Source organism: Boleophthalmus pectinirostris, unplaced genomic scaffold (genome assembly GCF_026225935.1).
Source record: "Boleophthalmus pectinirostris isolate CB_2022bp ecotype Guang Dong unplaced genomic scaffold, ASM2622593v1 HiC_scaffold_6, whole genome shotgun sequence".
NCBI lineage: Eukaryota > Metazoa > Chordata > Actinopteri > Gobiiformes > Gobiidae > Boleophthalmus > Boleophthalmus pectinirostris.
Genome location: NW_026571447.1, coordinates 21,370,572 through 21,395,629, shown reverse-complemented (window position 1 = coordinate 21,395,629; position 25,058 = coordinate 21,370,572). Strand labels below are relative to the sequence as shown.

At 37.7% G+C, this 25,058-nt stretch overlaps 1 protein-coding gene across 3 annotated transcripts; it reads left to right on the top strand.

Annotated features, from left to right (window-relative positions):
* The first annotated feature begins 1,133 nt into the window (after positions 1-1,133).
* On the top strand, positions 1,134-24,797 carry trak1a (trafficking protein, kinesin binding 1a). 3 transcript variants are annotated; one of them, XR_008633456.1, is made up of 17 exons: positions 5,167-5,263; positions 7,407-7,601; positions 15,428-15,504; positions 16,066-16,182; positions 16,256-16,356; positions 16,803-16,911; positions 16,984-17,062; positions 17,204-17,334; positions 17,428-17,502; positions 17,856-17,993; positions 18,087-18,163; positions 18,518-18,757; positions 18,857-19,185; positions 20,254-20,646; positions 20,798-20,834; positions 21,264-21,366; positions 21,877-21,915. XR_008633456.1 is itself a non-coding variant. In XM_055163765.1 (16 exons), the coding sequence occupies exons 3-16, from the start codon at positions 15,454-15,456 to the stop codon at positions 22,868-22,870; spliced, it is 2,937 nt and encodes a 978-aa protein (XP_055019740.1). In that variant the 5' UTR covers positions 1,134-1,331; positions 7,407-7,601; positions 15,428-15,453; the 3' UTR covers positions 22,871-24,797. The 3 variants fall into 3 exon arrangements, 2 of the variants coding, with proteins under 2 accessions (XP_055019740.1, XP_020792777.2); XM_055163765.1 differs by lacking the exons at positions 5,167-5,263; positions 20,798-20,834 and adding an exon at positions 1,134-1,331 and having other exon boundaries at positions 21,877-24,797; XM_020937118.2 differs by lacking the exon at positions 20,798-20,834 and having other exon boundaries at positions 21,877-24,797.
* Positions 24,798-25,058: the final 261 nt, after the last annotated feature.

Sequence of the window (25,058 nt, the reverse complement as noted above, 5' to 3'; positions counted from 1 at the left end):
TCAATAATATCGGTCTTGCATTTAGTTCCTCCATGGCGTTGATAAACAGCAACTGTCTTTGTTATAAAATGTTTAAAAAAAATGAAGTATGATCATAAAAATTATGTTAAATTCCCATCCACAATTCGTGTTTGAGCTTTGATGTTGATTCTTTTATTTTATTACTTTTAAAAATGATTTTAAGTAAATGTGGAACTATGTACTATGTGGAAAAATGTAATAGGTTAATTTAAGGTTTGGATGGTGTCCCTCTAAGAGAAAAGTGAAACAGCTCTTCTATTCATCTCTTTTATATATTTTTTACTGTTTGGTTGCTATTGGCGACAGTGTTTGGACATTACAGATGTGCTGTCCTCCTCCACTATGGAAACTGTATGACCTAAATTCTTCCCACAAAGGGCTCACTCAGCGTGCCTAAGATTAGGTTAAATAAACATACCCAAACATAAGAAAAAGGCAACAATTTTGACAGTGTAATGTAATGAATTAAAGGGATGTGGGGAACCAGTCTATGAAGCAAATCTCAAACGGACTCTGGTTTAAGTTGTGCATGTGTACAGAAGTGGTTATTAATAGAACAAGTTCCTGTTCAGAGCTGTGCCGGAAGCTTACATGTTATATGTATTTGGTATGCAATAATGCTAGATTTTTGGTAGTTAGGCATGTCACAGTATTGTAACATTACAATTGACATCCCTGGATGTCACTTTGTAAAATAGATGAACACTCCCCTAGTATGTGACCCACTTCATGAAATAAAATTTTTTTGAATGATAAAGTAAAGTTTATGTGACAACCAGTCTGAAAACACTTTACATTTAAGGTTACAATTTTGGAATATAGATTGAATTGTAATGATCTATTTACTTCCAAATGTCTCACAATATATATTTTTTGTCCTTACAATTATATTGTCACCTGAATAATATTGATTAACCAAATACTATTGATATCTGTACTGGTGACATTTTTGTTGTTTTATCAGCAGGTTAGATTGTTATTGTAAAATAATCTTTTCTCCTGTCTGTCCCAGGTTTGCTGTGACTGGCCTCTGTACTGTGGCTGTGTGAGGAGGACCTCTCTTGTTATAGTCAAAATGCTGTTTATGGTCCGGGATGTTTAACCGCACAGTGCCAAGCTGGCCTCCTGGACGGTGCCACCTTACACCTGTTCCTATGCCCCGCCCCCTTCTTACCTAACCCAACTCTACAGCCCTGGACCTCAGCTGAACAGCACCCCAGGGCATGAGGAGGAGTTCATCAGTGACGCAGGACTGGAGGATGTGCTCCAGGACTGCCCCATTACACACCGAGATGCCGAGACCATCACTGGTAAAGATTTTGTCTATATCTGTATTTAGATCATTAGCAGCATTAAGAAATAGCAAATATTATAATTAGGGATGGTCATTCGATGAAATTTTATTAAGCGATCGTTGGGAGAATTAACGATCGATTTTCGATTTAATCATCAACGTTTTTATATAATAAGTATCATCATTATTATTACTATTACTAATCTGCATAAATAAACTCAACTTTACAACATATAAACCATCACCACTCTAGAGCCACATCAGCCTGTTTGAGATTATAATGTGTTTAATGCAGCTTTGCACAAGTAGAAACGAAACTTAAAACCGCATGGCTAATTTGCATTTAAAAAAAAAACGCTCTTGTGCGCTGATGCGGTTCAGCTTCTGTCGGACTAAAGGACACAACTCAGTGGAATATATGTGTTCTTTCTGTGACAGAGGGATGCTGAAGGCGAGTCAGTTCTGTGTGTGTGTCGTGATATTTTCAAAGATTGTACGTGTGCAGGTTTAGCGCAGCTCTTTATGTTGCAGTAACCAGGCTACAGCGTATACATGCACCATGACAAAACCAGGATACAGATGTGCATGTAAACGCACTCACTGAGTGCTACAGTGATCTTCAAGGAGCCAGAGCCCAAACGGGGAATTGAGGCCGCAACTCCAGTGTTTGTGCTGTCGGACGCAGCTTCATATCTACATTCGGTTTGTCAATTAGAAACAAATGTAATCGACGAAATTCTTAATGATCAATTATCAATTAGTCGACTAATCATGCTCATCCCTAATTATAATATAATATATATTAAAACTATGCAGTGTTTGATGCTCTGAACATAACTCTGTTGTGTTCTTGAATCTTGAATGAACATAATAATGGATTTAATAGATGGTATGCAAAAATACTTTTAAATATTAATGGTTAAATAGTTTGTGAGTGTAATTGGTTTTGGAAAACACTCTATGGTGGGGTGCTATGAAGCTGTGAGAAAGGGTCCCTGTTAGTGACCTTTTAAAGTCACTTCCTGTCAGCGTTAGCTCCAGGGGACCTCAGCTCTGAAGCAGAAACAGTGAAAGAGAAGATCCCAGTGGACTCTGTCGCTGGCACTCATCTCACTGTGAGTCTGTCTCCAGTGAACAAACAGACTCTCGTGTTGATACAGTTAAAGATGCTTAACAAACATCTGAATTACAAATAGCTTTTATATATAATATACAGGATTGCATACAGGCAAAGGGAATGTGCAATCAAAACTGCAGATAAGTTAAGGAAATGTGCAATTAAAACTGCACATAGGCCTAGAGAGTATGTAATTATTAATAGAATATAAGACTCTGAAGGGCTTGCCTGTATAGAGTGACTTAAAGGTCCTGCTGGTGTATCTCTCGTGGTCATACTTCGTCTCTTACTTAGGGTCTATGGTGGATGGGGATGGCTTTGGGCTTATTTATTTTGCTGTGTTGTCTTTTCTTTGTGTTAAGCATGTGACCCTCTGTCCCCAGGCAAATTTCTTCTGTGGGAGACAGAGACAATAAAAGATTATTTTATTTATTTGAGTTAAGACTGTTGCAGCATATTAGCATTATCATGCTGAATCACCAAACCAGATTGAGCTTTACTAAATATGTCTACTGTCTGATGTTGACATGGGTAGCTTTTCATAAATTGGTCATTTTGATCTCTTGAGGAACAGTGCTCTTAAAATGACATTAATCAACCAATTGAGTTAATTAAGCTATTTCAGTATTTAGATTTAAGTACTTGTTTTTGTGTTGTGTTTTTGAGTTAGTTAGAGAACATGGGAACGATAAAATTGGCTGTATCTGTGCTCATAAACAGAAAACTACTAATTGAAAGAAAGACAAAATTAAGAAAAAATACATCCCATTGTATTGTTTATTGGACACTTTACAGTGGCCTCACGTGTTGTTGAGTAGGCACATCTTTGAAACCTGTTACCTGTTACCTGTTGTTGTAAAAGTAGGTTTAGCTTATCTTTGTACTGATGAAGTGTGTGTTCCTGTTGTTTATTACACTTTTAAATTGCCCCAAAGAGAATGCCCTGAAGAAAGGAAAGAGTAATTTGTCAGCTAGCCAGTTCCTTTAATTCAAACACAGTGCAGGAAAAGTTCCACCCAAACAGTCTTCTGTCAAAAGAATGGACAGCAGCAGGGAGTGTCTGAAACGTGGGAGCTCTTGTATTCTAAGTATGAGAGGCCAACAATACCAGTGTAATGTTACAACAGGAACTAACATCACACAAATTACAATTAATTTAAATAAATCATTAAACTTTTACAGAACGTTTACAGAAACTATATGCAGTAAAGTGTTCCATGAGTGAAATTTCTTGTCTAAATACTGCCATCTGCTGGTTCTTAGTTTACAAAGCCATTTGAAATAGATAATATTTGTCTTCTGCTCAAGTACAACCATATGTATCTTGCCTGTTTCCTAACTGTTCTAGACTGTTGAATGTTTTGCACAGTGAGCAGTACACTTGTTGGTTGGGTGTATCTGTGTATAATGGCATTAATCTGGAGCATCAATGAACACAAAGGGCTGAATTGAAGGGCTGTTGCCATCAGGAAGTTCCTAGCTGTACGGCTCATTCTCTGTGGTTACCAGCAGTGGTGATGTAAAGGCCTGGCTAACACAGTGTGGTGCTTGGATGAGCATAAGATAACATAAAAAAAAAGCAAAAAGCAAAACAAAAGCAAATAGCTAAAAATCCTCTAAATACACACTTTATATATGAAAATATCTTGGTCTGGATTTGCTGGTCCAGTGAGGCTTCCCATCTGAGTTGACTCTTTTTGCCATACAAGACCAAAGGGAATGTTTACATATTTTCCTCCCACTTTCTGTCATGCGCACTGCTCTCATTTTTAATGTGTATTATAGGTTTAATGTTGCTTGTTTACAAAGTTCGTAATTAATACTTTCACAGTCACATTTCTTTCATACACTAGGGGAGGCCCTGCTCTCATATAGTAGTATTCAGGAATAGTGTTGTAGGTGTCATTTGAAGCCCTGGTTTGACCCTTGTCAGGAGCTCTACTAAGTGTACATGCTCTTTCCCAGAACCTCTCATAGTGTTGCCAACACTGCTGCCCTTTTATCTCTGATCCTGTTCTTCTGATACACATGTGTTTGCTACTTGTAAAGCTAGTAATAAATTTGACACAATATTAGAATTTAAAACTCAGTTTTGATACTAAGGAAAAAGTTTGATATTTGATACTGATACAATGTAATTTATTCTGATTCTAAATGTATTAAAGAAAAGTGTTTAAGAAAACACGTTAGTATAACATCTTCTAAGAACTTGCACAAAATTAAACAAATATTTAACTTAAATACCATAACTTAAAATACCCAACTTAAAGTATTTTAAATACTGACTGTTACACTATACACTCAATGCAGTTGTTACAATAAAATACTTTATTTAGAAGTAAGTTTTATGATAAATTTGTTGCTCAATTTTAAGCATAGATTGTTGTCTTCAGTCTTTGAATTTAAGCAATGCAGATTTGCAGGTTAATTTCCAAACAGAAAGTGTATGATACACTGCACCTCTGGAAAGTTGTTATAATAAGAAATTTTTCACTGGGCCCACTGTGTACTCTAGAGTCCTGCTGGTTTTGTTTCTAGTCAGAGGAGTGTTGGAGAGGGGGAGGTGTTCAGGGGGCTGCACACTTGGGCGGCCCGAGTGTGTACCGTCATTGGCATGTGAAGCATGATGAACCAGTTTGGCTCGGGTCTCCTGGCTGCTCTCTCCCTCCAGCCCTCTCGCTCTCTCTCTTTTTCTCTGCCCTTGGGAAGTTTTTTCCAACAGCCTGACTGTTCTTCCTGTTTCTGGACTTCTTAGGTGGTATTTTATGTCTCTTGGACCAGCTGAAAATGTGACTGAGGCGAAGAAGCATTAGTGGTTTTGGGCACCATGAGTAAGTAAACTGTACCAAACTCTGAGAAATGAAGTGTGCCTTTGTCGTCATCTTGAAACCGGCTTCTAGACTAGCACAGCTAATGAGTAGCTTTTGTAAATAACAGTAGGATTGGGCTTGTGTCATTCTTGTCTCACTGAGTCACTTCTTTTGTTCTTTTTGTTGTTAACAGAATACAGCTGATCTCAAACTATAATCAGGTGGCTGTAAACCTACTTCTTCTAGTACTATTATAGTAGTCTTACACTTAAGATTTATTCTACTTTAGTTCTATCTAAGTGGGTTTGTCTTGTTTAACCCTAGTTTTCTTGAGGTACAAAAAACTTTACACAACAGCCAAGTTTTGAACATGTTTGAGTCTCTCACCAAGTTACATTCTCATACATACTGGTATTACTGTATTACTAGGATTACAATATTCAGTTATAAATGCATTACTATTGGTTCTAGTACAGTGTAATCACTGTTGATATGGTCTATTATTCTGTGTCTAAAAGTTGTGTCCATGTGATTCTGCAGCGTGACACACATAGTGCGAGGGGGTGGCTTGTATCCTGCCTATGGGATGATTTACCCACGTCTCCATTGACCTAATTTTAACATTTGTCCACAAATGAATGGTATAAGCATGATGTTTGATGATAATCTGTCTTTTAATGTGCAACTCTAGGTGCATAACAACTAGTATGATAACTGAAAAAGTCCCATGCATGGCTTTAATATTTGTAACAGTATTTTTTGTGTCTGCATATGTCCATGTGTTTATTGCTTACTTTGACATTGTGGCAAACTTGACTATTATTACTTTGAACTTGAACTTTCTTTTCATGGTGTCTATGCCTGTTGCTAATCTTAGCATGTCTTCATGTTGGCTTATTGAAGTACAGGTATTTGAGAAAGATTTAGGTCAGAACGTTTTTTGTTTTTTTTTTGTATCACAATCTTAGTTTAAACAACCATAATATCCACAAAGCTAGAAAGCTTCAAGAAAGCACCTACTCATTTTGGGGATTCATGACTTCCTGTCTGCGTTGTATTTTGGTCATGATACTACTACTTCTTGCCAATAATTTCTTTGCACTTTGACTGTTTGTTTTGGGCTGTTGCCTAGAGAACCACATACCACATCTTTTTTTTTTTTTTTGCTTCATGGTTGAATCTTATTTGGTTTTCTTTTACTTTTCCCTCAGCTGTTTTACATGTGTTACTTTTCCAGCACAGTCAGTCATTCTGTCTAGATTAGTACACAGTGACAGAGAGCTTTGTTCGCAAACATTGACATCCAGAGGGAGAGGCAGACAGCACACCAACAAAGCATATCTGTCCTGTTCACTGCTATAGGCTGCCTTTCTGTTCTGTTAATTTTGTGTGATGGTGGGTGCTGTTGTCTATTGCTCATCTTGTTCATGACTGACTCAGGCCTGGCTCCTGCATGTTGCACAGAGGTAGGGCATTGTATTTTGGTCCCGAGTGGATGGAGCTTTAAATAGCACATAAAAATAGATGTGTGAATAACAGTGGGCACAAACACAGGTGAACGCTTCAGTGATATCTTTTGATTGTCCATAAGACTTATTCGATATTTTTCCAAAATCATTCAGCCCTAATTGCATTTTGTTCTGACAAGCATTACAATAGCATCTTTTAATAATGGTTCCAAGTTCACATTTAGATGTATCCAAACGAATTTACAAAAAAATACAGAAACTATTAATACAAGAATCACTTTTTGATGTTTATACACATCTTAGCTATAGGGATTAATACAGAGAATAATAATAACTTAGGGTACTTCAAAAATTCAAAAATTGCAACCATTTGGATTGTGACTTAAATTTGATTGCGATTTAGTTTGCAACCCTAAGACCTGTTAAACATTTTTTTTTGTTTCTAGACATTATTTTATAGATGTTAACTTTACAAGAAGTTTAATCTGCCTGTACTGTATGTCTTATATTGTAAAATGGACACAAGAGGGCGCCTCAGACCTAACATACATGCACAATGTGCTGCACTTCATACTTGATGTATTACTACCTACTTGTCACTTAAATTTCAACCACATAGTGATGTTAATTTAAAATATGTATACTTACTACCTTAAATAATTTAAATGACTAATTGTCTTCCCATTGTTTTGCAGATGTGTGTAACAATACTGACTTGCCGGAGCTTGAAATTATCAGTTTATTGGAGGAACAGTTGCCTGTGTACAAGTTGAGGGCTGATACCATCTTCGGGTACGACCAAGATGACTGGCTGCACACTCCACTGGTGGACCCCAACTCTCCCCTCGACTTGACCACTGAACAGATAGAGGAGACTCTCAAATATTTCTGTAAGTACATTTGTATTTTTTTGTGCATTTATTTATTTATATATATATATATATATATATATATATTATATATATATATATATATATATATATATATATATATATATATATATATATATATATATATATATATATATATATATATATATATCTATATATTATATGTATGTATATGTATATATATATATATATTATACACACACATATATACACACATACACATACATACACATATATACACATATAGATATATAAAGTTATATAGATAAAAAAAAATATATATATATATATATATAATATCTATCTTATATCTTATATATATCTTATATATAACTATATTGTGATTCAGAACTAAACCAAAAGACATCACCTGATACCAGGGCTAAGAACAGTGACCAGGTCTCACAGGATATTATGTTGGACTCGGAACAGATGTATGATTAAATTAAAATAATAATACTATTAAGATATTAGTTGAACCCATGTACACTATTATCCTATTTAGTTAATAATTCTATGTGGCAGTTTGACAGTCATGTACATTTCATTGTAGATACAGCTGCTGAGGTTGCCACAACAAATACAGCTGATCCACTAGTGCTGTCTCTTGTTCTCCAATATTGTGTGTCTATTCTGGGCTTATCATATTAAACTGTCTGCCTTGGATCCAGCTGGTCTGTGGATGATCACTAAAACTTACAGTACAAGTGCACAGGCCACTTAAGGCGAGGCAGGGAGTAGTGTATTTCCCATTATGAATAATTGAGTTTTTTTGGTTCATGTCTACACAGATGGTGACTCAGGGTAAAACTGTAGCTAAAAATAAATTTCTTTTAAAAATAGTGACTACGCAAGACTGTAATGTAATCTTAATCCCCCATGTCAACACTGGCTGTGGCATTGGACTGGCCAAGGGCATACACTCATTCTTTCTTTTATTAATCTTAAAATAAATCTACTGTATTTGAAAATATATAGGATCATTATCCTATATGTTCTCATTATATAGGATCATTATCCTATATATTTTCATTATATAGGATCATTATCCTATATATTTTCATTATATAGGATCAATATCCTATATATTTTCAACTACAGTAGATTTAGATGCAGTTGGTATTCATTATGCATAATTAATTTTACATATGGTAAGAAGCATGTTAAATATGTATCTCTGAGAAGCTGACACCATGCACATTTTTGCTTCCCTGGTAGATTTTAAATATGAACTTTCCTCACGTGATGTTGGCTATTGTTCACATGCGCTCTAGATTATTTATTCACACTGCACAGAGAGTACCAGTGTGAAACAGGACAAAGCATAATGGATGGGTCAGCAGGTGTCTACTCTGCCACATGACTGTACAGTGTCAGAGTCACATGACTGGATCTTCCATAACGAGTTGTGTTGGGAGAGGAGTCTTGTAGAGCGGCAAACAGTGAAAGGGCCTAGAGAAGGAGGGATACTTGGCAGGACAAAATAGAAAAACAACCATATGAAACATTTTAATCTTAAACAAAGCACAAAGTTTTTTTATGCTCACATCAAAACTGAATGAGTGTCACATAGAGCAACTGTTTTATATATGAAATCAATAGAGTAAAATAAAACATCTATCCACACATACATAGACATAAATTAAAATCCAGTTAATCAAAGTCACTTTAAGAATTTATCAACCATAGTGGAATATACACCCAACAGGAAAAATAATCACACCATTTGAGTATTGAAGTGAAAACTAACTAGACTAGTTTATGTGAAGAATGGGTGATGCAATACTGTTACACAAGTCCCAAGTATGTGTGGCCCTTTATTTTAGCTAACCTTTATTTTTTATTATAGATTGTATAACAGCTTGCGATGCATTCCCATTCTGTTTTTATTTGCCATTATCTTGTGTATGTATGTGGGTGTGTGAGGACTTCTGCTCAGTTATTATTTCATTATTGTGCCATTTCCTCAGCCAAAATAGGACTATCCCATTGCATTCATTCATTTGGTGTTGGCCACGTCACTTCTGCCAACGCTACACAGCCAACACACCGTTTTCCAGCTTTTAGGATTTCACAGGCCTTGAGCTAGTTACTATAGCAACCGCAGAGGAGAACTATGTAAGAGGAGGGAGAGAGATGCTGACAGGGAAGTAGTGGGCAGGGACAAGATGCTGATGCGAGGGATGCTTGGAGAATTTGATTGGTTGTGTGTGGTTAGCCCCGCCTACTCCACTATGTCATGAGCCTCATCATTTCTGCTGCAAAACCCGTGACTGCTGCTACTGCTGGTGATACTGGCTACTCTCTCTAGACCTCTGTTTTTTGTAGCTTTGTGAGAGATGTGGTAGCCCATGTGCGGAGCTGGGACTGCCCCTAAATGACGATGTTGCAGAATCGGAAGATATATTTTTGACATGGGAGCTAAGAGGATACAATGCAGACAGAGGACAAGCGAGGAGGATGGATTGACAAGAATGTAAACAGTAACAGAAGGAGAATGGTATTTAAGATGATGTTAGCAGATTGCTGTAGTGACTGGGAAGACTGAAGGATGGATGCCAAGAAAATTTGACAGTTTTAAAGGAAGCGTGACCTTACTGAAGAACACAAAAATGGATACGTTATACATCTGATGGCATTGTAGCTGCTTTCTGTACCCCAACAATATGAAGACTGTTTGCCACTAATGAGCTTGGGACAGAGAGGACATATGATGACACTAGACCTTGACCAACAATTACTGTGGGACAGCTGGCAGTCGCTTGGCATGCTGGGATATGGGAACTAACCGTTGCTACTACACTCAGTGACATCTTGCTGTTTCTAAGCATATCAGGACTTTGGATTGGAAAGAGTATGTTGTTGAAGTTGAGAATGCAGAGGATAAGTTGCTCTCTAGATTTTTGTTTCCTGAAACAGTGAGGATGAAGAGGCGAGGCCAGGCCAAAGGGCAGAAGTTTGTAAAAGCTGACTACTACGAGCTGGACTGGTACTATGAAGAGTGTACAGATGGTAAGTTGGGTCTATCATAGAGGAAGCTAAGTTGTTTAAAGTTCTACGATCTACTAAAACATATGATTTATTTTATTGACTAGTTCAGAGCATAACTTATTATAAATCTAGTATCTCTCAGTGACTAAGCAGTGATTTCACAAGCAGACCCCAGCTGCTCTTGGTGGGTGTTGTAACATGTGCCATTCTTTGTGACCAGATTCTAAAATAGGGAGAAGTGGTGAAGGTGCCAGTGCAGCAGGCAGGAAATTAAGGGACCCCTTCTTGCCTTTGATGGTTGGAAAATTGTTGCTGGTTGTTTGTTAACTACTTGGCTACTGCAACTGCTTACTATGGTCATTAGGGAAGTAACTTCTCTCCAGAGAAATTGTATGGAGGCACAGGTGTGAAAAACAAGAACTGTCAGAGGATTTGATAACTATAGGTTGTGCTAATAGGTCATTGCACTAGCCAATCATAAACATGGATACAGTGATTATTATGTAATAGACTGTAGCCCCATTTTAAATATGCCATGGAGCTAGTTATTTGGCATATTAAGTGAGCTGTGGTCTGCTTGAGTCGGTTGGTTTGTCATTTTTTGCCAAGTACCCTTTTGCTATGCCAAAAGCTATGTAGACCACTCTTACACAATATTCTTATAGATCTATGAAATGGTACCAGCTAAAATTATGTACTCCAGTCTGTGAGAATGAGGTCTAATGAGAACAATATTATCCATGTGTGTAAGGGATGCTCTGAGTTGTTACATAATCTTCTAGACCACTCTGCACCCACCAATGTGTACCACTTTCTACATCTGCAGTGTTGTTGTTAAACCCACAGCATTTTCATGTTTCTCTCTTTGTGTTCAGTGAGTCATGACAATACTGATGTGATTTTATGTACATTATTATATTTTACATAGACACTTTAATGATTGTTTTTCAAGGGGTGGTGCCCTGTAATGGAAAGCTGGCTGTGTTATTCTGAGCTGAGGAACAGAATAAGGAATTAGGTTGGTTTATAATTAGATCAATGATTTGCCTCTTGCTCACCATTGGATTGTTGATAAAGTTGCTCTGCAACTTTGGCCCTTAAGGAAATGTAGGAAATTAACCAAATAAATAGGGGGGGAATTCAAAGGTTAACATTGCAAAGTCAGAATACTTTTAGTCTAGCAATCATTTTATGTTATAAATGAACACTTTTAAAAAAATTATATTTAGATTTTCATAGGATTGTTAAACCATCTAACATAATTATTTAGGTTAAACTTTCCCAAGTATTAGCAGTAGATAATAACATGTTTTGAATACTTCAGTGAAAAGAGGTCAAGCTGAAAACGTGACTAGAAAACTAATTTTATCTCATGAGAGACACAAGAGTGCCTGTCTCAAACCCTTTGTTGCCTTGCATGTATGGGACCATTGAATAAACTTATTCACGCATAAAGCACTGTCTAATTTGGCAGCACTTTCTGGGCCAATTACTGTAATTACAACACTTGAATGGCGCCTACTGAGCAGAAAATTTGGAATACTAAACAGTAACTGAAGGGCAAAATATAAGGGTTGCTGGGTTTGTTAGTCATCGTGCTTGCATTTTAATTGTGCAAATACTGCTGTAAAATCTTATCCATCTTGGGTGTTCAGGTCTGGCTCTAATCTATTTAAAGCAGAGGTGAACATTACACTTACCTGGAAGTTTCCTTTCCCCACCCAACACACAGGAGGCGGGACTATACCGTGACTATACCAGATTATACCATGTTGCTTAATGAAAGGGGGTGGTTCGGCTTTCCTTATTCCTTCTGTCCACAGTTTTGCCATATCAATTCTCTGGTTTTTGTTCATCATAATAGCCCACATATTAAGTGTGACTTGTGCATGAAGGCTCTTGTACCAGCCTACTTTTAGATATTCAAGTTTACTACATTTTTTTGTCCCATAATTTTACAATTACGATTTTCTTAATTGTTTTTATTTAATTTATATTGGAAAATAATAATGGGGAACAGTGCATTTTTTCCAACAGCTGTGAACTGTAATTGACCTAGATGCATATTACAGATTAATCATAATCCCCTTTTATTTTACACTGACCTCGATTGAGAGATAGTAGTCTTGTCTCTGGACATGTGTTTTCACCCCTTGGTTTGAAGGAAAGTAAAGTAAACCACTTTCAACCAACCAGGATGAGGGGGAGGAGCTAATGTGTCATCTAGTTGTCATGTCACAAGAGACAAATGATACATTCACAATAAAGACTGGCTCGCCGGACCAGACATTAACTGAGCCAACACAAGTCATTCATGGATTACTGTTGGGGACCTTTTATTAACATAGTATGCTCCTGCGATGTTTATTGGATATGCTTGACACACAATACATTCAGGTTATATACTGACTGAAAACATTCCCTTGATGCAAACAGTGCAGGTAGGAGCCATGGCGTTGCACCTGCTGGCTTTGCATATTTGCATTTGGACTTAGAAACAGTGGATTATGGCATTGCTCAAAACTGAGGTCTATGAGAGCCTAAACCAGTCAGAGGAGGATGTCGACTGTATTGGTGTTCCTGTTTGTGAAAGCACAAAATTGGAGGAAGAGGATGAAGAACAAGAGGAATATTTCTGTGGGGAGAGTGTTGGAGGTTCAGAACAGGACCAGGAGAAGGACGAGGAGCAGCAGCTTATGTTGGAAGGTCTGTCCTATATATATTTGGCTCATGTTAAGGTGAATATGACATCTTCAACTTTGACCTCAGTAATAAATAACATGATAACTTTCTAAAGATAAAGTTGGATAAAGTTATAGTTTGTGTACACTGGAAAACACAGATTGCTTTTTGAACATTTTGTTAAGAAATTTATTTGGGGAAGGGGGTCAGTACTTATTAATAAGCAAGTAATTTTCTGTCACAACTGTAATATAAGTAAAGGCAAAAGTGTTTTCTTGTCAAAGGTGTGTATATCACCAAGTACAAGTACCCCTTTTTTTTCACTTCATTTGTGTGTGTTTGTAGTCGTCATAACAAATCCATGAAATCTTTTGTTTGTTGTCTTGGTTTGCGTTTGTTGTCACTAACCTTTGACAGGCTGTTGCCCAGAGGAGCAATGGCTATAAACTCACAACTTTCCCTTACCCTGACAACTTTACAACATGAAGCACCTTCTCCAGTCCATAATGTGAATAGTAAAAAAGTTATTTGTATGTGAATTGCACTGATGAACATTGGGAACCGGCTGTATAAGGTCTCTTCTTACTTTTGTAAAGGGACACAAGGGGAGAGTGATTGGGTTTGTCTTGAATTACTCACTCTGTGTCACTCTGTGTAGAAAAGATCAAGAAAAACATCCAGATCACCTATCACCAATATTGGGTTACAGCACCTTCACCTATACAGTACAACTGGCATCAAGCACGTGAAGAATAATGCATACAGGCTAGAAAAGCTAACCTCACAAATTCATCATGTTTATTTGTATTGTTTATAATAGAAATAACAACATAGTACAAATATTTTTTCAACTGCTTTAGTAACAGTAATGTTAAGTAATTTGCTAAACATTACACTTTGAACTTTTAATCAATTTATTTAATCAATCTCTTCCATAATTGATATGATCTAAAATAAAATGGTGTTAAATAAATATGCTACTGCTTTATTGTTGTATTTAGAGTATTTAGAAAATGTGTATTTTAAAGGCCTATATATTACAGCATTATATTGGTCGTTGCTATGAAGTTAACTGCATGTTTTGTTTACCAGGAAGAAGTGATAGGTAAATGAGGCTCTTATCAAACACTCAGTCCCATTGTTGGGTCGATAACATTAAACCTAATAACTGTTTACATGTGGGGCATATTTGTAACTATCCTCAAAGGAGCAAAACCAAAAGCTTTATATGTGTCCCAAGGGAAAAGGTTTCTGCAAGCCTTGTATTTTATCTGTACTGTGCTGTACTGTGGTGCCAAATATAAATGTACTGTTTGCATTAGCTGAATGTTTTACATATGGGCAAAACAACGTTAAATATGTTTAAAATAAAAGTAAATATTTGAAGTGCAAAATATACAGAAAAATAATCTTTTATTACAGATGGACTGATGTTTTTTTGTTTTTTTTTTATGGCTATTTTTTATGCCTTTATGATTGTTTAGAATCCAGAACGACTGCGGCCGATAAGTTCTGCTGATACTTTTGGGTCATTATGTAGAGCCAGTTTTTATTTATTTTTGCCAAATTATATCATTTTAATTTATGATCAACTCACCTACAGTCTCTTTTTACCACAAACCTTCAAGAAAGCCATGTAATCACGTTTTGGGCACAAATTAAGCTTTGTGTGTACTCTTGTAAGTTGGCCTAAACTAAATATCACCTTGTGCTGGAGATTTAAGGCCGATAGCCGATTCGCTAAAAAGTACAGTTATTGATGCAATATATTGATCTAGCTCTAATTTCTAGACTTCACAATGAATCAGTGTGTTGGACTAGACTGTTGTGGATCTTCAGGTGTGGTGCTTTAATGACTGCCTTGGCTGATGATTTACATTTGATTTATAGAGAGCTGGGTGGAGGTCCTTCTTGGATATTTGTTTGAACATAATATCACAAGTGGGTGTGATTTATGGTGCAAGTGTAGTAGAAAAAAATGTATGGTCATTTTTACTTATGCACTAAATAGTTTTAAAAATTAGTGTATCACTATACACAGAATCTTAACTCGGCACAACACTGTTTATTACAAAACTCTTTTGGACTATTTATAATTTATTATATCATAATTTCACTTATTTGTTTTTTTGGTTTTTTTTTGGTCTTTGCAGTGCTGTGTGCAGACAGAGTGGGCCAGATGACAAAAACATACAGTGACATTGATGCTGTCACCAGACTTCTGGAGGAGGTAAAAACCAGTTTAATAATATTTCCTACTGTTTACATCCCACACTGTATCCCTGTAGCCATAGCTGCCCTGGGGCAAACTGATTAAAACTTTGTGTTACTGATGAAGTGACTTGTGTGTCATGTCTCGTAAAAGGAGACTTGGATTTGAACTGCCAAATTTTATGGTCTTAATGCTTAATGGGCATCAATTCTATAGCAGACTGTATTGTACTTTGGTCAGATGTAGTTATGCTCTTTGAGTCTACACATCTCACCTGATGAACTTCATTACAGAGAAGCTTTCATAATAAAGAACCATAAAAAAATATTTTAATATATTCAAATGATCTAACCATGTCACTCCTATTGAGAGTTACAGTACCATAAAATGGGAGTGATGAATAAATCATACATATAAGAAGTCATGGGAAATATCCAAAAAATATCTCCTCAGAAAGCAAGCTTTTTGCTTACCCTTGACATTGTTTTATTGCACATAAAGTTATGTTGACAATAAAACTACTTTGACTTTGACAATTTGACTCTGACTTGTTGGTATTAAGAGATTGCTTCATTGCAGAAAGAGCGTGACTTGGAACTTGCTGCCCGCATTGGGCAGTCGCTGCTAAAGAAAAACAAAGCACTGAGTGAGAGGAATGAACTCCTGGAAGAGCAAGTCGAGCACATCCGAGAGGAAGTATGAACAAAACCACCTCCTCTGGCTTTATAAATTATTGTCTTCATTCATTATTGCCCTCTTTTGTCTCCAGGTGTCACAGCTGCGTCATGACCTGTCCATGAAAGATGAGCTGCTGCAGTTTTACACCAGTGCTGCTGAGGAGAGCGAGGGAGAGTCCACCACCTCCACACCGTAAGACCCCCTACAGTACAGCAGTTATGCAACCCGAATTCAAACACAACAACTTTTCATTAGTTACAGAGGCAGACTTCCTGGCTATAAACTCTGTGAGGCTCTGGTTCATGCAGAAAGTCATTTTATAAAATGCTGCTTAAGCCTTTTAATAAAAGCAGCTGTTGTATAGTTCAATAAGTGAACGTGCATTATCATTGCCCATTATCTCTGTGATCTGTGTTCAAGATGGATAGATAGACAGATAAACTACATTATACTTTACTTATGCTTTATACTATATACTTTATTTATCATTATTATTCAAGTGTTATGTTAAACACTTTTTGTGCTTTATAATGTTTTGTTGTTGCGCCAGTGTTGAATGTAATAATATTGATAACATAATTGATCACAGAAGCATAAAGGACTCTTTGATAGATTTGCCGTGTTTGTATGTTTGACAGTGTCCGCCCCCCTGAAACTAGTGTCTCTCCTCCAACATTTTTCCCCCTGGATTCACTGCAAAAGAAACTCAAAGACCTGGAGGAAGAAAATAAATCACTGCGCTCTGAGGTACAAAAATTGTAATCCCAATTTAATATAATGTAGGCACAGAATATCTTACTGATACATTGTAATATATAGGCAAGCCATTTGGAAACAGAAACAATTTCCTATGAAGAGAAAGAGCAGCAATTGGTCAATGACTGTGTTAAGGAACTGCGTGAGTATCTACACACACCTTACACACCATCTTCACTATATTAGCATGTTACTGCTACAGCTAACAGGTGGCTTGCTACAATAACGCCGTATTGTTATCATAAACATATGATAAAACATATTTTTTGCAATGCTCCATTAGGTGATGCAAACCGGCAGATTGGGTCCCTCGCCGAAGAACTGGCCAAAAAGACAGAAGATGCCACCAGGCAGCAAGAAGAAATCACACATCTCCTCTCACAGATCGTGGACCTTCAGAAAAAAGCCAAAGTGGTAAAAAGCATTGACAGTCATTAAAAATATATAACCAAATGTTTATAGATGGTGCAGTATTTCACCTCTGTCCTCATTTTGTTTATTTTCCAGTATGCTGTGGAAAACGAGGAGCTGACTCAGCACTTAGGAGCAGCCAAAGATGCCCAACGGCAACTCACTGCTGAGGTAAAGTTGTCAAAAATGCATTTAATGGATATTTTATCATGTTATGTTATAAATAAATTGTTACATGTCAATAAAAGCACCTTCAGTAGTCTAGCAAAGATGATTCAAATACAATTTTTTTATTAGTTATTTTTTATTGAATATATTATATTTTTTTATTATGCACAAAATAAAATTCCAAAACTGTAAACTGTAATTTATTCCAAATCCAATATTAATTCTGAATGCCATGGACAAACATTACAGTTCATATTCTAACATTATGAAATATAAAATATAAATTAGGTATAATAATATATTTATATTATGCTTCCATACATGTGCACGTGACACTATGACCTTCTATTGCACAGCTCCAAGAATTACAGGACAAGTACGCTGAGTGTATGGAGATGCTGCATGAGGCTCAAGAGGAACTCAAAAACTTCAGAAATAAAACAGTACCTCTGAGCACACCCAGGCGCTTCCACTCACTCGGACTCTTCCCACTGGTGAATAAATGAGAAAACACTTTCAAGAAAAAATAAGTCACTTATTATGTATTAATCTTATTGCTATAATATTTCTCTTTCACTTTGGTACAGGACTCTTTAGCAGCAGAAATAGAGGGCACCATGAGAAAAGAGCTTCAGAACGACGACCCAGATGTAGAAGAACAACGGTAAAACTTCACAGATGCATTTTTTTATTTATTTTTTTGTTACAATTTAATACTAAGAGCCAAAAATGTATATTTTGTTTGTATATTAAAATATGTTTGTGTCATGCTGTGTGTTTTGTGCAACATTAGCACAACAATTACTTTTACTTTTTATTACATATGTGCACTCTCATTGTGTTTAGATTTACACTGAGGGTTTATGGGATGGAGGTTTTGCATTTATTTATTGCATTTTCCATCATTACTATGAAGTATTAGATGCTCCACTAAATTGTGTTATTATGTTATGAATAAAGTATTTAATCTTTGAAGCATGAAAATACCACAAAGTAACAACATATACATTTTCTCCAGGCTGCAGCCAAAGCGAGTATTTCAGACCGTGAAGAACCTGAATTTGATGCGTCAGCAGCGGGCTTCATTGGCTCCGTCCCCCCTTAACATCCCCGGATCCAACCAGACGTCCAATTTGAACTCTGGCCGCTCCAGCAGAGAAGGCACACCGCGCTGCAACTCTGTTTTAGGCAGTGACACAGGAAGTGGCATTATCCTGGACAACAGGACCAGCAGCTTTTTGGAGGCCTCAGACAATGGGTAGGTCCCTTTCAAATAATACATTCAAGTGTGACAAAGTAGATTTATACTTCTGTGATTTTTTTCTGACACCATCTATTATCTTCTCTTATTTCATAGATCTGAGGATTCAAACAAGCGTCCACCAGGGACCCCAGGGACTCCAGGCAGCAAGGACCTTGAGGCAGCTCTAAGACGTTTGTCTCTCCGGCGAGACAACTACCTCTCCGAAAAACGTTTCTTTGAGGATGAGAGGGAGAGGAAATTGGCTTATTTGGCCAAAGAAGAAGAGAAGGGGGATGGAGAAGGTAGTGGAGACCCCGGGACCCCAACAGAGAGCCTGTTCTCACTCTGCACACATCCGTCCATTGGGAGCATCTGGTCGGGATACTCGTTCACAGCCAGGTCTTACCTTCCTGAGAAGCTGCAGATTGTAAAGCCACTAGAAGGTGATTATTTAGCACAGAGCAATGAGGTGTTGATTGTGGTGAAAGAAAATAAAGATTGTAATGATAAACAGAATCAGAACATTGGGCACACTCACCAGCCTTTCACACAGAGAGATTTGAATCAAACTTTTTCAAGATTTCAACAAAATTGTTACCTAATTTACAACTCTGGTGATTCCAAAAGCTCAGTAAAAGCCTCCCAGTTTCCAAGCCCTATGAAGAGATCCTCCAGTCTGTTTGATATTAGCCACTCCCTGAGGTCACAGGCACAGCTCAGAATTCCTCTTGCTTTAGTCACTCGGCTGCTACAAGTGTTAGAACCACCAGAGGGCGCTCTCAGTCCCCAGCATTCATTTTACTTTAGAAATACGCAGCCACGCTGCTGGTTTGAATTATGACAGTAAAGGCATGTCATCATGGTTTAACTGTATTGCACGTAAGTCTTTACACAAGCCAAAGGTTACCCAAACTAAGCACTTTATTTTACACTGATGTAACTGATATGTTTCCCCCTTTATTTCTTGTTTGCAAAGGCAAAGCTAGCCAATAGCCTGGTCATATAAATATAGTTACGTGAATGCAATTTAATGGCCCCATCTGCTGTTAGAAGTCTGACCCTACCACAGTTGGGTATACTCTGTGTGGTTTTCATTTATCATTGTTTCCCTCATTCATTTCTCCTTTTGTTTTTTCCTAATGTTTCTGTTGAACCCTTTTTCCTTGATGTCAATAAAAATCTTACTAATTTCTGCTCTTCTCCTTTTCCTTATTTTTTTTTCTTTCTTCTTTTGTCTTTAACTTATTTACAAAAACTTCCAACTACTGTTTGTGTTATACATTTATGTACATTCATTTGCACCCCTTTAAACTTAAAAGTTGACCTGTAAGATCCTTACCAAGTGTTAAAATTCTTTCTAATGGCAATAACAAATATTGAAATGTGCATTATACAGCTTCGTTGTTGTAGAAGCTTTGACAATTAAAACAAAAAAGCAGTCTTAGTCTCAAACACCATAGTTGACTTTGTTGTCTTTGTGATGTTGAATGACATCTCCTGTTTTCCTTTAGGCTCTGCTACCCTCCATGCCTGGCAGCAGCTCGCCCAGCCTCACTTGGGTGGTTTGTTGGACCACCGTCCCGGAGTGGTGACGAAGGGCTTCTGCACTTTAGATCATGAGCAGGAGCAGGACAGCTGGCAGCTGGATCAGCCTGAGGAGGATGAAGCTTGTTGTGACTCCTTTAACAGCTCTGTCATGGATCTGACACACACTACCTCCTCATCCTCTGTCTGCCGCAACCAAAATGGCACCATTAAAGATCATTTACAAATATTACAAGACGAACAAGCTGTGCACATGCCCCCTTCCTCCTCTAACCCCTCGTCTTCCTCTGAAGTGAATGGACACTTGGACCTGATGGAGCTCCAGGCCCTACAGCCTAGTGCAGTGGGGCGCCTGCCTGGTGAGGGAACACCTTAGCTGGGCTCAATTACTGCATCTACCCCTGCCCTCACTGTAGCTCTGCAGCATGGGGATAGAGGGGTGGGAGGGAGGTTATGGGAAAAGCTATGGCACCCCCCTAACTGTGACGTCCTGTCATGATCTCACCCCAGCAGCATCCTGTGCAGTCATCGCATCCATCGAAACTGAGTACTTTTATGTTTTTAATATTCTGTCATTTTCCCAGCTTTCTTTCTCCATTTCCAACTTGCTTTAAATCTAATTTATTGCCCTACACATCTAGTAAATCTTGCTTTAGTACAGTTATCGCATACATAAACCAGTGCACACTGAAATGTCAGTGCTGAAGTTCACGCAGTGAACTTCGAGTGCGAGTATCAGGTTTGGTGCAGCTGTCCAACTCACATAACCATGTCACCTCAGTCAGACTGGCTCAGGTTGTATCTGCTGTAGAGTCATCTTTACAAACTTTTACTGCCCTTTCAGAAATATGGATGTGTTTCTGCTCTGGGTCTCTCCTGCTTCATTTCCCTTCATATTCACATTATTATGTATCAGTCTGTGTATACTGATGTAGTTAACTTTGTCCTTTTGTGTTCTCCTTTTTCGTTCCTGTAGTTAATTTTCCAGGGAAGTGTATGTCCCACACAAGCTCCACATACACCTTCACCACCTGCAGGATCCTGCACCCCTCTGATCAGCTGACATCAGTGTCACCCAGGTAAAACACAGTTTCATAAGAGTTAATACATACAAGTGAATATTACATGTTTTCTTAAAGCCCTGCCTTATGATTAGCCCCAGTAGGTCCAGTGAGGATGAGGAGGAAGTTGATTTGTATCATATGACAGATGTAGAGCACTGAGAGCAGTGGGTGAGGAAAATGCATGGGAGTGTGGTTCTGTTACAATAGGTGTATGTAACTCAAAATGTTGGCACTAATTTAAATTTGTTACTGACCAATGTTTTCTGGAACTAACTTGTCATGGACAGTGGTACTAGTCAAGGTAATCAAAACTAAAAGGGAAACATATTCTACCCTACAAAGGTATAAGTTTCAACTGCAAAATGTTGCTCTTTGTAACACTGTTATTTCAAGGTCCCCACTTTTGTTAGCACAAAATAATGTCTTGCTAATGAACACAATAGCATGATGTGTACTGGGACACAAAGACGTAAATATTTCATTGTTTTATTAACACGTATCCCCCTCTTTCTGTTTTCTCTCTAGTTCATCCATAGCCTCATGTCAGAGCAGTGCTTGTCTCGGGACCCCCACCCACACTCCATCCTCTGTTCCTTTCTCTGCCCCACCAACACCCTCTTACACCCCCAGCTGCACCCCACGCCGCCTGTCTCTGTCCCTGTCTTTGGCTGAATCCTCTACAAACCTGCGGGACTCAACCAGGACCACCAGCACGTCTTTGGGCCTGGTGCGCCTCCTACAGGAACGGGGGATTTCTGCATCAGTGTATGATCCTCACAGTTGGGACAGAGGCTTAGATACTAGCACAGCCTCCACCCCTCTGGCAGACAGGACACCCTTAAAACCTGAAGAAAGACCACCTGCACAGCGTCCCACCAGTTTGCCTCTAATGCTCCCAAAGACACCACCAAACTCTCCTCGTTCTTGCTTAAAATCTGCCTCTTCACCCAAAACCAGACCCGTATTTCAGTTCAGCCCATGCCAGGAAGAACCACCATACTATGACATCTTTCTTGCCTCAAAACCAGCTCGTACAATTTTAAGAGAAATCCTGGGGGAGTCTGAGAGAGAACGGGGGTCACAGGTAGACGATGACGGCCAAATGGAGACTTCAAACTTGAGACTCGTTGACAAACTGAAACGTTTTCGCACCCTCTCTCCCCTCTCTGCTTCATGTGGGAATGCTTTGCTAGTCCCTTTCAGTTCAACCAGCTTAGCTAACAGTGCACTGGGTGGGGGTCTGACAGGGCTCAATGCTGGACTGAGGAGGAACCGGAGCTATCCTGCTTTGGTCGGGGCCAGTATGGCAATGAAAGACCCAGGAGGTACAGATGTACTGATACCACAAACTACACAATCAACAGAATCACAGGATGCAAGCAAAAATCCCACAAATTCAACTCTGTACTCAACACAAGCAGGAGATCATGACCCAATAGAGCAGGCAACACGCAGAAAGAATAGGCCAAAACTCATACTGCAAGATTCAGTAGATAGTGAAGATGAATTTGGGGCATAAAGTTTTGCACAGGAAACCAAATGGAAAGAGACATCCTAGTGCTCTCAAGTCAGTTATTATGCACAGGTGTTTAGTTGAGGTAAATCCTCTTTTTTGCTTGACGAAACTGAACTCTGTTACACTGTGGTAATATGTAACACTGCGTGACCAGGCAGAGTATGTTGCCTTCTATTTGCCCATTTTATACATGGCTAGTATACTCATATGCACTATGCGATATATGGCATTATGAATTGAAGGCCTGATCCAGATTTTTTAACTTGCAGAAATCCACTTTTCCTTCAACAAACAACATATATTGTTATTCTGAATGTGGCAGGATGGTTTGAGTATAGATGTGGTTTGTCACTCCTGCATCTAACTGGTCATTCTGCCTCACTGTCATGTTAAAATATATGAATATATAATAAAATATATTCTGCACTGTAGTAATTGATGATAAAAAGGTCATATGTCCTAATTTTTTAATTGAATAATTTATCGTATTAGCTTTATCGTATTTTTACCATAAATTTAAGTGTTTTTGTTTGTTTTCTTTTTTAAGATAAAATGGGAATTTATATTTCTACCTACAGTGGCAATACCACCAGAAATATGTTGTGCTTGTCATAACAGTGCATAGTCTGGATTGGGCCTTTAATGTGCTTCATGAATGAATGTTCATAATGTGCCTAAATCATCTTGAATCAGATTGGACTACAGGTCTGCTGTTTCAAAGAGCCTCCAGTGGAAATGTAAGCTGTAGTAAATTTGAATGGATTTTGCGTTTTACAGACACACTTGTCAAATCTGCTTTGCTACATGCTTCTCAGTCAGTCAAGGCATTAAGAAGTTACCTGTTCAAGCACTGTGACTGGAACTCAGTGGGAGATTCTGAGTATCCATCCATCCATCCATTTTCGTCCGATTATCCGGGCCGGGTCGCAGGGGCAGCAGTCTGAGTATCCATGATTTCCATATGTTATTGCTCAACTCATGTAATAGTCTTTTGTTTTTTGTTAGTTTTTTTGTCTATAGGTTACTGGGGAAAGAGTTGGATGTAACAAAATGACAGAAGAGACAGACTGAAAAGTATATTTTGTAGTTCATTTCCAAATGAAGTACATCTGTAGATTAAGAATTAGATATCCCACTCATATAATGTAAAGCAAATCTGAAGGTAACCTCTCAATTTTATTTAATTGGCTTGCCACTACCTTTGTCTGGATTTAAATTATGTTAACATAAGAATTACAGTATGAGTGCAGTGCACTGCCTCTAGGTTTTGTTATACATTACTGCCTTTTATCCCAAACTTCTAATGTAAGTGTGTGGCAATACATAATGGGAGATGTTGTAGTACTAGACATGTTTGTCTAGCTTTGAAGAGCTGCTGAAATCCTTAATGATTAAGGGGTAAGTTTTTAGAATGAGATAATTCTATATTTAATAAATGAGTACTGAATATTTAAGTGAATGTTTAAGTTTTGATGATATTAGTGGTTTGAATGTTCATAATGTAATTTTAAACATTTTGTTCTTGCCTAATAACATTTATGTGACACTTAGTTGACATTTCCATAATTAATTATTTATTTGGTTTGCTGTGGTCCTGCCTATACTCAGTAATGAAAAGCACTGTTAAAACATACAGTATTTATATTCTAAGTGCCAAGTTTGAAGCAGGCAGCAGTCCTCGTGTCCTTGTTATTTGTCACTTGAATCATTTGAATGTAAGTTATTAAAAGCATTCATCCTTCTTCTGTAGGGCCATATATTTGTGTACATATGTTCATTTGCATTGTAAATGTACGCAGCCGTCGGAGTGGTAAAGCTACCTTTTGTAAAGAAAAGTATAAAACAAAAAATAAAGGGATTATAAGAGGGAAAGAAACTATTTTGTGCAGGGACTGAACAGATTGTACTGTCAATATCAATAAAAAATATAAACAACAACAGTCTGCTTTGGGTTTGAGTTATACAATAATGAGAAAGACAGACTAGAGTGCAAGTCTGAGAAGGAAATTTTGTATTAGTCTATATATTTTATTTAAAATTTAACGTGTATCTGCATAGAAATATTTTTATCTCGTTAAATGGGCTCGTATCACTTTAATTGAGTCATGTGTTTGGCATGGGTGGCTGTAAGGCCTGCGCAATTCAATGTGGGTATGAATTTGAGTTTGACAATTGTCCAGGCCAATCATAT

Excerpts from the sequence above, each read along its gene's own strand:
- trak1a (XM_020937118.2), top strand. Across the intron at positions 16,912-16,983 it reads ATAAATCACTGCGCTCTGAG|GCAAGCCATTTGGAAACAGA; the intron begins GTACAAAAATTG and ends TGTAATATATAG. Across the intron at positions 18,164-18,517 it reads CCAGATGTAGAAGAACAACG|GCTGCAGCCAAAGCGAGTAT; the intron begins GTAAAACTTCAC and ends CATTTTCTCCAG.